Source organism: Vipera ursinii (assembly GCF_947247035.1).
Source record: "Vipera ursinii genome assembly, chromosome: 1".
Classification (NCBI taxonomy): Eukaryota; Metazoa; Chordata; class Lepidosauria; order Squamata; family Viperidae; genus Vipera; species Vipera ursinii.
This window is the reverse complement of record NC_139512.1, coordinates 222,295,277-222,309,946: the sequence shown is the minus strand read 5'-3', so window position 1 is coordinate 222,309,946 and position 14,670 is coordinate 222,295,277. Positions and strand designations below refer to the sequence as shown.

Genomic DNA, 14,670 nt, shown 5'->3' with positions numbered 1-14,670 from the left:
GACCGGTTGTAGGTCACTTTTTTCAGTTCCCCTTTAACTTCAAATAGTCACTAAACAAATGGTTGTAAATTGAGGACTAACTGTACTTGCAGATCCCCTTTCCTGAAGCCACCACATTTAACTTAGGACTTTCATAAGAGAGCAGAACCACCTGGCCCTCTCAGAGCTGCAGGGATACATTGGGGAATTACTGCCAGATTACAGCATGAAGCCTGTCTCTCCTTTTGAGGTTTGGTGCCAACTTGAGAAAAAGTTAAACTTGTTAGTCTTTGACAGGCTTCATACTGTAAAATATCCTTCTGTGCATTTGCTCACATGGATCCCATTATACTAATTTACTGTCCACAGGCACAGAGGACAAAGAGCTCCTCAAAAGTGATGTGTTACAAAGGTACCGATTTAATCCATTTGGGAAGGGAGTACTTCCTGCATACATACTGTAAATGCTTTGGCTTGAAGTTGCAGGGTTTTAAAATAACTAAGCCAATTCAGCCTGCAGGGAAAAGGTTGTCTTCTTCCTTCAGTTATCCTCTGTCCTTGTGAGAGCTGTGGTGGCACAGTGGTTAGAATGCAGTATTGCAGGCTAACTCTGCATTCCACTGCCAGGAGTTCAATCCTGACCAGCTCAGAGTTGACTCAGCTTTCCATCCTTCTGAGCTCAGTAAAATGAGGGTCCAGATTATTAGGGGGGGGGGAAACAATATGCTGACTCTGGAAACTGCTGAGAGAGGGTTGCAAAGCGCGATGAAGTGGTATGTCTAAGGGCTATTGCTACTGTTATTGTGGAATGCCATCGTCATTGACCAGGCCAGTTGAGAGTGACAGAAGTCTGAGGCTTCCTTTTGCCCTATTTACCAAGCTCTTTAAAAATAAAAAGTTCAGAAGATACGTTTCTAGCTGGGCCTTGCTCTTGCAGCTAGTTTTGTGCCTGTAGGGTTTCCTCTTCCCACACTGCCATCTTTGAATGTGGCTCCCATCATCACACATTTGCAATCAAGGGATGTGTTTATCCAGTTCTGAAACAGAACAACTCAGTGTGAAACATCTGCAGTCCCAGCATAACTCAACTGGAAGCAGGGAGGTACCCTAAGAGGCAGCACCATAAATTGTGAGCCTCTTACTGAGTCTAGAAGAAATTAAACAGGTTCGTCTCATGCCAGAAAATCTATGTAGGATTGTTCTTGCTTGAAAAGCTATGAATTAAATCCATTTTCTTCACCTAAGCAGACTTTAATTTTTCATCTGAAAAGGGTTAGGCAGAAGCAGTGCTTGAATCAATTTGGGAGTCAAAATTTCAGCCAGCAAATAAGCAGTCAAATTCCAAGGGGGAATCGATTTCTGTTGCAATTGCATGATACACAGCAATTGCACAAATAAGTTGTTCCTGTGAATAACATTCCTCTGACTTTCTGGTCCATAACCAGAATAAAGATGTGTGATCAGCCCCAGAGGGGTCTTAAATATTCAAGCATCTTTTATTCCCCACCCAGAACTGAAACCAAATAGCTGAGATATTAATGCAAAGTCAATTCCTATCAAGGACCTCCTTCAGTCACTCGCTTAGCTATTGGGGTTCCCCATCTGTTGCTGCCAGCATTCTCAAGGGCTGAAGGGTTTTGCCTCCTGCTCCATATGAGAATTCCCCATATCAAGTTCAGAAGTGGTACAGCCTGGATCTGTAGCAAGGACAGCTTAGAATTGACAGGTTTGCTGCTTCATGTTCTGAGACAGAGATTTGGCATCCATCTTAACTACTGTAGGCAAAGACTTTGTAGTGGGATAGCATTCCCAGAAAGAAGCAGTCGTACGCTTGAGTTTCTTCCCAGGTAATGTCTGTGTCTCAGAATATCTTTTATCAATTTGATTCATATAACCCTACTGCCCTTTATGAAGATCCTGAACAGCTGATTCTCCATGCAGGATTTGACCCAGATGATATGAGATAGTGGCAAGTACGTGAGGTTGCATATTGCTGATACTGCAGTGTCTTTTATTATTTTGCTGCTCTTCTTATGATTTTTTAAAAATCCTTGTTAGCTGCCCAAGGTCATTTGGCAAGAGGCAACCATGTCAATTGAACAAATACATAAATAACAATCATGTAATTTCCTGGACAGGGTAAATCTAAATTTTTGTTCTCACCTTGTAACCTCACAGTTAAATTATTGGAATGCACTCTGAATGAGGCCATTATTGCTCTCAATGTGGAAATAACAGGCAATACAAAGTGTAGTAACCAGATTGAGTGGGCCACCTGGCCATTTGTTATACTAGGACAGATAGAATAAAACTAGTAGTCAGAAGATACGGTGAAAGTTAACTATAGTTGCAACTGGGAAAGTGTGACCATTCTAGACTAAGCCAAGTCCAAAAATGCTTGGGGATTCCTGGAAGCCTGGCACCCAGACAGATTGGCCATCAACAGGTACATAGACATAAACAACATCTACATACCATTCCAAAGAGACAATCAACATCCAAAATGAGAACAAAAAGATCAAAACACCTCCCCATCAGCAATCAGCACCCAGATGAGCAGAAGTTAACATCAGAGCAACAATCTAGAAGAGACATGTCAAACACAAGGCCCGGGGGCCAGATCCGGCCAGCGAAGTGGTTTCATGTGGCCCGCAAAGCCATCCTGGAAACAGTGAGGGAATGGCCCCCACTGCCTTGGCCCTGGCCCAGAGACCCTCCTTCTGCCAGAGACCCTCAGATCTGTCCCACTCCTGCCCAGGCCCCCATAGGCACCCTTGATGCAAACAATGTAGAGCTGGCCACGCCCACCCAGTAGGCCATATGCACTCTAGCCACGCCCACCCAGTAGGCCATGCCCACCCTGGCAATACCCACCCAGCCCCCTGAGGGCAACCGCAATGCTGATGCGGCCCTCAATGAAATTGAGTATGACACCCCTGATCTAGAAGCAAGCAACATCCCAATCAAGGAACTGTCAAACAAGCTAAAAATAAACAGCCCAACCAAAGAACCTCCAAAACCACCCCCACCAACAATGATAGGGCAAGCCACTGTATATAAACAGAGAGCAAACCCTGGTCCTTACCAGCACTGATGATGTTACCTAGTTTGGGTAATGAAACATCTGCAAGAAAACAATTAAGGACAGAGAGCGCCAGGGTGCCCCCATTGTTATACCTATGTTGAACCAACACTACTGGTTGCCGATTAATACTGCAATACATCCTAGATCATGATTTTGATATATAGATTCTAACTTGTGATCAGGATACCTGACAGCCCAATTACAGACCTGGGCAGTCATAATTAACTTCAATAGAGAGAGTTCTGCTGCAATGCCATAATCAGTTGAGCTCATCTCAGAGTTACTTGTGCCCCTGCTATCTGGAATTCAGTTCCCCATAAAATATATGAGAACCAAGTTGTCCTGTTTTTAGATGCCTGTTAAAGACCTACTTCTTCCTGTAAACCTTCCCTAAGTGAATGCAACAGGGGAATAGTTTGGTTGATTTCCCTTTTTCCTTTTCCAATCTTCTTAATGGGTATGCTATATTTAATTTTATTCCCATGCCCCTTTCATTACTTTTACTGTAAACTGCTTAGAGATGAGGCTGCTTGGAAAGCCATATGGAAACACAATCACTCAATTAGTCAGTCAACAAGTCAAAGCAACAAGACCAAGAATGTGTATTTTTTGTATAACTATTTTTTTCCCCAGAAGCCCAAGGTTAAAATACTACTCATCATCTGTCTGAGAATTGCAGGTTAATGAGATCAGCCTTTGGCACAATAGAAACAGTTTAGAAAGAATCTTATCAGTTCAGGGACACTTACCACATTGGTAACATAACTTACAGATCCATAACTGAAGTAAGTTATGGATACTTAACTAGCAGCTAGCATCTTCTAGAGTTGAATATATCAACTATGAATGTGAAACTTTCTTATTGAGCAACTATAACTATATTCTCCTACAACTTGTGGAAAAGTAACTGAAAGGATAATATCTTAATAGTGCAAATAGAGAAGCTGAGAAATAAATACTAGAATTTTTGTATGTCCTAGTACAGAATATTTATACAAATTACAAAAACAGATTTAGCTGCTTTGAGGGATGAAAAAATAAGGTATTTTTTTTTCCAGGGTTGGAAAATATTGTGAACACTTCATTGTAAAAATGTAGTGAATTCATAGAAAACATCACTGGGGAAATTAAAGTAGAAAGACAGCATGAATCCCGGTCTCTCAAGGTCATGTCTTTCCATCCTATTGAAATGACATTGTACTAGTTACACAGGGATAGGCAACCTTGGCTCTTTTATGACTCCTGGACTTCAACTCCCAGAATTCTGGGAGTTGAAGTCCAGGAGTCATAAAAGAGCCAAGGTTACCCCTGTACTAGGAGAACCTAAAGTTAAGAAACAGAGGGGAAAAATATATCATGCAATTTAAGGTTACTTCTGAAGTCACCTTTGTTCTTCTTGTTACTCTGTTTACTCAAGACATATACATGCTGGTTGATTTTTAGTGTTTCGGTAGCAGATTCTGCTACATTTAGTACAGATAGTTCTCACTTACTGACTGCAATAAGACTGGCAACTCCATTGCTAAGCAGTGCACCGTCACATGACCATGATTTGTGACTTCCTGCTGGCTTCCCCATTCATTTGGCTTGTCAGAAGCCAGGTGTGAAGGTTGTAAATGGTGATCATGTGACTACGGGATTCTGTGACTATTGTAAATGTATGCTGGTTGCAAAGTGCCTGAATTGCAATCACATTACAGGAAAATGCTGTAGTGGTTGGGGTTTCAAGGACCAGCCATAAGTCTTGCTTTTCAGCATCATCACAACTTCAAAAAGTCACTGAATGAATGGTCAGTAAGCAAGGAAGTACAAAATAACATTGAAGATATTGGAAGATTTCCAACAAGGACAAAGAAAGGAGAGAGAAAAGAAGTATAGAGTGGAGTGGAGTGGAATGGAGTAGGGTGGAATGGAACGGAGGGGAGGGGAGTATGGTGGGGTGGGGGAGGGGAGGGGAGGATGAGAGGAGAGGAGAGGAGAGGAGAGGTAGCAGTGACATACAGTAGCTGCACTTGGAAGAAACACAGAGGAGAAGGATCAAGGGTTTTATCCTTAATCTGAGAAGAGAAAGTAGGATAAGAAAGATGTTCAATCGCTGACTACCTTGAAAAACTATGGGGAACATAATACACTCATAATTTCATGTATTGGGTTTTTCCCCCTCTTCTGTATAGTGTTTCTATTTAGTAACCAATTAAGACCAAAGTGAACCCATGAAACAACTAAAGAGGCCAAAGTTGCTTTGCTGATAGAAAATTGTCCCAGCCACTCCTGTCAGAGCTGACTTAAAGGTTGGAGTTCATTAGTTGGAGAAGGCCATAGTTGGTGACTGAGGGGCCCTGGCTTCGGACCAATGAAGAAACCACTCTTTCTGTTCAAAGTATCTTACAGAAAAGGTTGGACCTTTAATTGAGGAAGCCTTCATCGTGTAACCATTCAAGCTGATAAGAGAGCCTAGCAGCAGCCAAGGGCTTCAGCTAAAGGTCTCAATAGACTTTCAGCAAGTAGGTTGCCAAAAGGGATAAGACTGAGGCAGAAGAAGATCTTGTACTTGTTTCTGGTTGTCTAGATCCAACTTTTCTAGATGAAGCAGCACTCATAAACTATGAGGTCTCCCTTCAAAGTTACAGAAAGGGAATTTAGCCATAAGAACCATGTGGCTTAGTGAAGGGCCAAATGCATGTTTAAATTAACATTTTTAGAGCCACGTTATGTGTAAAATTTGAAAATAAAAACCCTGTCAGCATTTTGGCTTCAGAGTTCATATACAGTAGAATTCTGTGGAAGGGAGCATCCAGGCATTTGCTGGAACTTTGCACCGATCCTGCCATTTTGGAATTTAGTTGTTTCTGCAGGAAGCTCAAATGCTCATTTTTGTTTATCCCATTCCATTGGGAAGGCGGTCTGCTAAAGATTTAATCTCGGCTCCAGTGTTTCTCATTTAATTCATATAATGAAAGAGGCCATAGAATCTTCAATTTGCTCTTCTCCAAATACCTTTTAATTTTCCAAGACATTTACAATGGCAGGCATGCTGAAGTGGATGCTCATCACTTGTGGCTCTCCTTTCATTTCTTCTGCCTTTTGCTTTTCCTTTCAGAGGGCTCCACTCAATTTAGGTCACTGTTGTATTGCAAAGATAAAGGCTTTTATTTGTTTATTTTTCCCTGAATAAGACTGGGTGTCTCCGAAGTACAATAAAACTATTTCTTGCCAGAAAGGCTGCCTGCATGAAGAATATCAGCTGTTATTTTTCCTTTACAGTAGTGTAAGGCAGAGTTGAGTTCGGTTTGAACAGTCTGGCCCAGATGGGATTTTTGAAAACATCCTGATTTAAAGAGATACCCACATCACATTATTTGCTGAAAGTCTTGCTGTTCCAATACTGGAGGGTGTCATAGAAATATTATATCAATAGCATTTAGACTTATATACGCTTCATAGTGCTTTACAGCCCTCTCTAAATGGTTTACAGAGTCAGCATAATTGTCCCCAACAATCTGGGTCCTCATTTTATCGAACTCGGAAGGATGGAAGGCTGAGTCAACCTTGAGTCAGTCAGGATCAAACTCCTGGCAGTAGATTTAACCACTACACCATCACACCATTGGTATCTGAGATTATTTTCTAAATACAATATCCTCTCTTTCAGAACTGCCATGACATGCTTTGAAGGGTTATTTTAAACAAATGCATAAATACATAAGGATGTATTAACGTGGCAACTTGAGATTCTCCAAATATTTTACACAGCAGCCACTCCAAATCCTCTTCATCATGGACAGTGATCAGGGATTGCAGCAGGTGTTTGGTCCAATAATTAGCTAGCTATCTTTGACAAAGAAAACCACCAGAGTTTTCCTGACAGGTTAATAAATCATTGTTACTCCAGATTGCACAGGTTAAACAGAAATGTTAGATGTTGTTGCTGGGCCTTTCAAAGATGAGATCTTTTATGCCCTACTTGGAGGTAAGGTGTTTGTGTGTGTGTGTATGTGTGTGTGCCATGTGTGGTTGATCTTATCAACTGATCTGCTTGTGGGTTCATGCAGGGCAATGAGAACAGAGGAGAACTACATGAAAGCACCAGTAATATATATTTTTAAAGGTTGGCTCTTCCAGCAAGGTAATTTGGCTTCTACTGAGCCAGCATTATACACTGTTGCAAGAAGATTGATTTCTTAATCTCTCCCCCATCAGTAGAACAGGTACAGGCAGAAGATAGATTACAGAATTTCTAATTCTGAATTAGCACCTTGATAAGGCTACTGAAATGAAAAACCCTTCAAATAATCAGCAATGGACTTAGACCTTGGTTCCAGGACTGAAAAACACCTTCCTAAATTGAGTGTTTAGTGGGACATGATTAGTTCAGTGTTTAGAGCACATGATTGCTTTGTCATTCAGGAGCATTTCTTTGATTGATGCCTTCTAAGGAATAAGAGAAGAAACAAGTAGCAGATTTGAGTAGTTTGCCCACTCCTGGGCCATCAGACTAGGGCAACACAAGCACTCATCCTGGTTGTAAAATCAGGTGATGACCCATTTAATGACTGGAATGACTTACAACTGTAATTTCAGGTTCAGTTACGGTTGTGAGTTGAGGACTACATGGAAGGTTTTCTTGACAGCATAGAAGAAACTTTCATAGATTGATCAATCAAATCTTTATTACCGTGATAAACCATCATATACTTGCATAGAGAATGTGTTTGATTGCTTTCAATAGCTGAGCCAAAATTATGTCTATTCAAACTTCTAGCACACATAATGAGATCTGGGGGTTCCTGGTCCCCCATCTATATGGGTCAACAGACCTATTGCATTATAAAAGCTTGTGCCAAAGAATTTCTATAACCAAATGTTAGGCTTTAGATGACTGGATTTTCTGTAGCTAAATGTAAATGACCTTATGAGATGGATTTTGTGAGCACATTATCTTAAAATCTGCCCATTATTTCATTCAGGAAAGAAGCCTCTCATCAAAAACCAGGTGAGTAGTCATGAGCTTGAAAGCGAGTTGGCCAAAACAAGAGTTACAAATGGAATTCAAGGCTTCCTTAGATGCAGTGAAGGCATGTCTATCACCTGCTATTGTCCAAGGAGTCAATTTCTTTAGGAATGTTGGGAGTTTGATAAAAGCACCTTGACATTTCTTGATAATAGTTTGTCCTTCCTAAAGCACTATCAATGGAGTTTTCTTATTTTCCTTCTTATTTATTCCTTCAGATTGTTACCATCAGAGACTACATTCCCAAGATCATTGGTCCAGATGCTTTTGAACAATACATTGGTCCTTATCAAGGCTATGATCCCACAATCAATCCAACAGTAGCCAATGTATTTTCAACTGCAGCCTTTCGCTTTGGTCATGCTGCAATTCATCCATTGGTGAAGAGGCTCAATGCACAGTATAAGGAAGACCCAACTCTTCCTAAACTTTACTTGCATGAAGCTTTTTTCACTCCTTGGAGACTCATTAAAGAAGGTACTTCTTGTAATGCAGTTACATCCACTAACATCACTACAATATCCTTCCTAATTGAATTTTCTTTAAAAGAAAAGGTTTTGTTTTCATTCCAACATTGTTCTGACTGCTGAAGCATTAGCTGACACATTTTGGTTTTCTACATCTAGCTGGTAGAATTAATTACTCACCCTTTACATTTAATTTGGCTTTCTGAATAAATTTGGCTTGTCAAATGGGTTATAACCCAGGAGAGAAAGTTAGGATGGAATAAGGATAGGTGTACAAACTGCAAGTTGTATATGAAATACAATTAAAACTCATATTTGCCGAATTATTTTAATAATTTTTCATTTATTCCAAAGGTCTAGATTATTATTTTTTTACAGTGTGGTATTATAAACATGGAATCAATAATACCTAAACCTCCAATTTACATTGCAGGGATAGGACACAAAAAGTCCTTCAGATGTTTCTGGATGTCTTCCAGAAAACCCAGCCAGTAACGGTGTAGGTTTTGTGGGTAGTAGCTCAGAAACATTGATATCTTGTTTCTGAACAGGTAGATATAAGGTGATCAATAAAGGAGACCATTTGTAGCTCAGAGTTGAAATGAAGGTCCTTGATGCTCTCTGAGCTGGCTTGTTTTCTTGCACATGTCTTATTACTCAGACTAGGTAAGTAGGGAGCACTGATGTTACCTAGTAATGAAAGGTCTGCAAGTACAGAGACCTTTCATACATGGTGATATAGGGCTGTGGGATAGGTGCCTCCACCAAACATTGTTTCCTTATACAGTAACTTCTCAGCTTAATGGAACCTAACTTAGCAGACTTTGAATGCAAGGGACAAAGTGTAACATATACTGCATACTTCTGTGCAGGCATAAATTTCCACTTGCCATTTTAAGCATTCATTTGGATGTAATGAACTTTCAGTTTTACCACATGGCCGTTTCTCAGTGGTGGGATTCAGCCAGTTCACACCAGTTCAGTAGAACCGGTAGCTAAATTTTGTTGAGAACCGGATGAACACATGCTGCTTCTGAAAGTCCATTCTAGGCCTGGGAGGCCTGGAGGAGGTCTCCCAGGCCTAGAACAGCCTGCCGGAAGTACATGGATGTCACTTCCAAGTCCGTTCTAAGCCTGGTGGAGGCCTCCCAGGCCTAGAATGGCCCACCGGAAGTGCATTGATGTCATTTCTGGAAGTCTGTTCTAGGCCTCGGAGGGCCAGGCCTGCATCCACACAGAGAACCGGATGTTCAGGTATTTGAATCCCACCACTGCCTTTTCCCCCTTAGCCTGTTAAATCAAGATCTTAATATATAATTTATAAAAAAAAGATTATGCATAAATGAGAATAATTGGCTTAATGATATTAAAGAAAAAGTTGTAATGACAGGTAAGTTATTTTTCTTGGATAGTTGATGAAATCTTATGTTTAAGCACTTATCCCAACTAATTTAGCTTCTTATAAATGCTACTTATTTTTTTTGGTGGAAGGTGGTTTGGATCCCTTGCTAAGAGGAATACTAACAACTGCAGCAAAACTTCAGGTACAGGACCAACTGCTGAATGAAGAATTAACGAAGAAGCTCTTTGTATTGTCTAACAATGCTTCCTTGGATTTATCATCACTTGATTTACAACGGGGACGTGATCATGGGCTTCCAGGTATACTGGTTTTTTTTTAAAAAAAAAAAGATATTCTATGTCAACATTAGGATGAAACATAGTGTATATTTCCTCTGTGATTTGAATGTCAGTTATGATTAAGCTATTCTTTTCCTGAGGGTTGGTAAAATAAGTTCCATGCAATGCTGGCTTTGCTTTATCACAGAAGTGGTCAAACTTTGGGATGGATCAAACAGCCAATGATAACAGAGAAATAGTGGTCCAAAAGTACAAGAAATGACCATTTCTCTGCCTCTGTTTGTGAGGAACAGCCTTCTTTGATTAAGAAGATAATCAAAGGACATAATGGGGAAGATTTAACATTTGTTTACCAGCCACCTTCCCCGCAAATTGACTGATAGAGTCTGCTGCAAAGAGGTCATATGCTTATAGTTCTTGCCTGCAGAAGTTACAACATAAAGGGAAAACATTATGATGTATGTTGGACACATTGAAGGAGTAACAAAGGTTTACAGGAGTAGGTTCCAAGGCATGATATTTTTTTTATTAATTCATATTATTTACTTTCCAAATTCCATTCCAGAAACATTAAGGTATACAAGTATACCGTGTGACTGCAACTCTTTAAAGCTTACCTGGTGGATGCAGAGAGTAACTGTATGAACACATGAAAAGTGTGGCTGCTTTAAAAAGCTGCAGACAAGTATTACTCTTGCTCTTCTGTATGTTCTAATGCACCTTTTCCAAATTATGTCCTAAAATCTATACAGGCCTAATCTGTTCTGAGTAGAGTTCTCTCCCTTTCATACACTGCTCATTTTCCTACTTAACTAAAACTTTTAACATCAGATGAGATGTTCCATTTATGCTTTCAGAGCTCTAGTTTTTTTTTCCAATCTGTGACCATCCATTTCCAATCCTCTTTCCAATGTTTTATATAATTCACCTTAATACAAGTTTCTCTCTTTTAATTAATAGAATATAGCTACTGTAATACTCTGACCCGGAAGATTAGCTGATAATATTGAGCCTGACATCTTTGAGCCTCTTAGTCCCGAAAAGGCCTAAATCAAATTAGTGATTGGTTTGCCATTATGATTAGCAGGACCAAACTGTTCTGGGACTTAGTAGCAAATTCAATTACAGTTTTGCACCCCAGCCTTCAGTATTTCTGCAAACTTATTTTGCAGAAAAAATGCATCTATATACAATGCTGATGAATCAGAGAGAGTCTGAACATTGTATTGATGCAATGTAAGATGAATGCCATGCAAAATATTTACTATCCCAGAGCTTCATTTGCATAGGGTTGCGGATTTGAATTGGCAAAGCCTACTGTATCTCAAAGAGCCTTGGTGGAGCAGTGGGCTAATGCCTCCTTAAGTAACACCAGCTGCCTGCAATTAGTGCAGGTTCGCATCCCACCAGGCTCAAGGTTGACTCAGCCTTCCATCCTTCCGAGGTAGGTAAAATGAGGACCCAGATTGTTGGGGGCAATTAAGCTGACTTTCTAATAATGCCGCTTAGGGGGTGTGTGAAAGCCCTAATAAGCAGGCATATACATAGAATGAAGGCTACTGCTAAGCTTGTAAGCTGCCCTGAGTCTTCGGAGAAGGGCGGGATATAAATGGAATTAAAATAAAAATAAATAAATAAAAATAAATGCCCTCTCAAAGCTTTCTGTCTAATTCTTGGGCTAATTTCAATCAAAACTAGCTCAATGCTTGGCCTTAAAATTACATCAGGTAGGTGGGCTATGTAGCCAATGTAATTTTTTGAGCAAGCAGATGGGATTCCAATATGACAAATACATTCTTTATGCCAAGACAAAACAATGACAAATGATACATAGTCATATTTTAAAAAAAAAACTAGAAAAAGTCCACTGTTGGTCTAGCTTAGTTTACACATGTATTGGGAGCCATGAGGATATATCAGAGTTGTAGATTTGACAGGAAAATTGAAAAACTTCCCAAAAGATGGTGCTGCCACATCATACTGTTGCCATGAAAACCGTGCGGTTGTGTCCATATAATCCCAAGGATTCTCACTCTCCAAAAGCCTTTTTGGTACAAAAATTATTATTTCAGGGAGGCAGGGATTTGGGGCTTTTTAGAACTGATGCACTGCTAACATGGTATGGGTACTTTTGTATATCTAAAAAAGAGAAATGCATTTGAATCTTATTGTGTATGGAATATCTGTAGGCTACAATGCCTGGAGAGAATTCTGTGACTTGCCAAGACTAAGGACAGAACAGGAGTTGATGACAGCAATAGAGAATAAAACCATTGTCCAAAGAATTATGGAACTCTACAAAAGCCCCAACAACATTGATGTCTGGCTGGGGGGAATAGTAGAAAATATTCATCCTGATGCCAGAACGGGTCCCTTGTTTGCATGTATCATTGGAAAGCAAATAAAAGCATTGAGAGATGGTGATAGGTAAGTTTACTGTACCTGCATTACTGCATTATACTTGCTTTTACAGAACAGACAGGGTGAGCCATTTTGATATCTGGATTCAATACGTTTGGTGAGCACAGTGAAGACCCTTCCTTCCTTCCTTCCTTCCTTCCTCCCTTCCTTCCTTCCTTCCTTCCTTCCTTCCTTCCTTCCTTCCTTCCTTCCTTCCTTCCTTCCTTTTGCAAATTTCTCCATCATCATCATTATTATCACCGCCACCATCATGAATTATGTTAGCGACTGGCCAAGTTAGTGACTTAAGGAATTGGACTGAGGACACCCAACAGAACTCAATATCCCATTACCCCATTGCACAGCTAACATCCTCTGCCAATATAGCACTAGTGATCTCATTGCAGATGCTCACATATCAGTGCAAAAATCGCTGGGCTGGAGATTAGCCAGTACATGTTTGAGACCTGAGTGCTGCTGTGTGGTGGGGTGACCTGTCATTCACTCCAGCTCCTTGGCAGGGACATGATAGAAGCCTCTCCTGGGCATCCCCTGGGCAATGGTGATGTCACCAGCTAATCCTTTCAGCCCCAAGTGCCTTAAACAGTGCTTCCAACATGCACAGGACAGGGCAGTGCAAAGATCTACAGTTCATAAGCCTGTCCAGAAACAAGTATACTGTAATGATGTCAGTGTGAACCAGGAGCCTGCTTTACTAGGGAACTGTTGCTTGGTAGAAGCCAAAATGGATACAATTATACTACAAAAGTCTTCTCAGAGTTCAGGCTGAAAGCACATCATTTATAGTAGAAAATTATCATTGGAGCAATACTAACAAGCACTCACATGATTGCTGCTCTGCATATTTAGTGCTTGAACAAAGTTGCATCCCCCCACGTGGTGAAGTAGAATTACATTCAGTATTCTTAATAGTATACCATTAAATCCATAATACTGTATTAGCTTTATTCCCTATCCTTCAATGCAATGTACAATCCTCAGTCATTTGTAAGATTCTATTTTATAATACTCTACTGTCTGCACTAATTTAATCCATTTCTATCCATGTCCTAATACATATTTTTAATATCAGAAAATTTAGATTATACACTAATAGATTGTATTTATACTGGCATCTTCTTTCCATGCAGATTTTGGTGGGAGAACGTTGACATTTTTACTGATGCTCAAAGGCATGAGCTTGGAAAATATTCTTTATCCAGACTTATTTGTGATAACACAGGCTTGATGGAAGCACCCCTTGATCCTTTTCTACTTGGAAAATTTCCCAAAGATTTTGTGTCATGTGAAAATCTACCTAGCATTAATTTAGGGCATTGGCGTGAAGTCTTTTGACCAGGTAACTTGAAAACTAATAGATTCATCTACAAGTGTTTATTGATAAATTCTAATGCATTTCTGGGGCATAATCCCAGGTGAATAAGCATAGGATTGCTGCCTCAATATCTCCCCCTTAGTTAGGAACATTTGCAAACAAAAAATATACTGAATGTTTTGAAGGATGGAAGCAAAATGTCTTAATTTCTCCTGCCACCAATTATAAGTAGATCTTCTTGCATTGCATGAAAGGATTATGAAAGTATTCAAGAAATATTGCTCAAAATAGTATCAATAGCTGTGGAACTATTGATCAGAGCCCCACCCTTTTTAACGTACACACACTGACTGTGGATTTGCTACCATGCTACTGGCTCAGAGTCAACCTTTTGGGAAGCTTTCCTTACTAAGAATCTAAATTACACTTAGAAAATTGAATTTGCTTTCATGTACAGACATGGGATAGGATTAGTTCAATTATGTTGCTGAATCTCGAAAAAACTTGCCAATGCAGCATTTATATACCTGCCAAATTTAAAGAAATCAGGGGCAATACAATGGAATCAAAGCCAATTAATCCAATGAGTGAATAATATATTGGCAAGGAAAACATACCGTGTGTATATCCATGCAGACAACCAGCTACTGGAACATCCTCAGTTATCTGTTAAAAAATGTACAAGATTTTAATGGAGCAGAAACTGAGACTACTAGATTTGGGATGGAGAGCTCTGAACAGTTTGCAAATG

General features: G+C 39.9%; 1 protein-coding gene across 1 annotated transcript in view; it reads left to right on the top strand.

Annotated features, from left to right (window-relative positions):
* Nucleotides 1-13,939, top strand: part of TPO (thyroid peroxidase) — a gene marked incomplete at both ends in the record, with an annotated part of 42,131 nt that extends 28,192 nt beyond the window's left edge. The window contains 4 exons of the mRNA XM_083350169.1: nt 8,294-8,552; nt 10,034-10,204; nt 12,373-12,610; nt 13,735-13,939. Of these exons, the coding sequence (XP_083206295.1) occupies nt 8,294-8,552; nt 10,034-10,204; nt 12,373-12,610; nt 13,735-13,939 (873 nt within the window). The remainder of the gene's footprint in view (nt 1-8,293; nt 8,553-10,033; nt 10,205-12,372; nt 12,611-13,734) is intronic.
* Between the last annotated feature and the right edge of the window lie 731 nt (nt 13,940-14,670).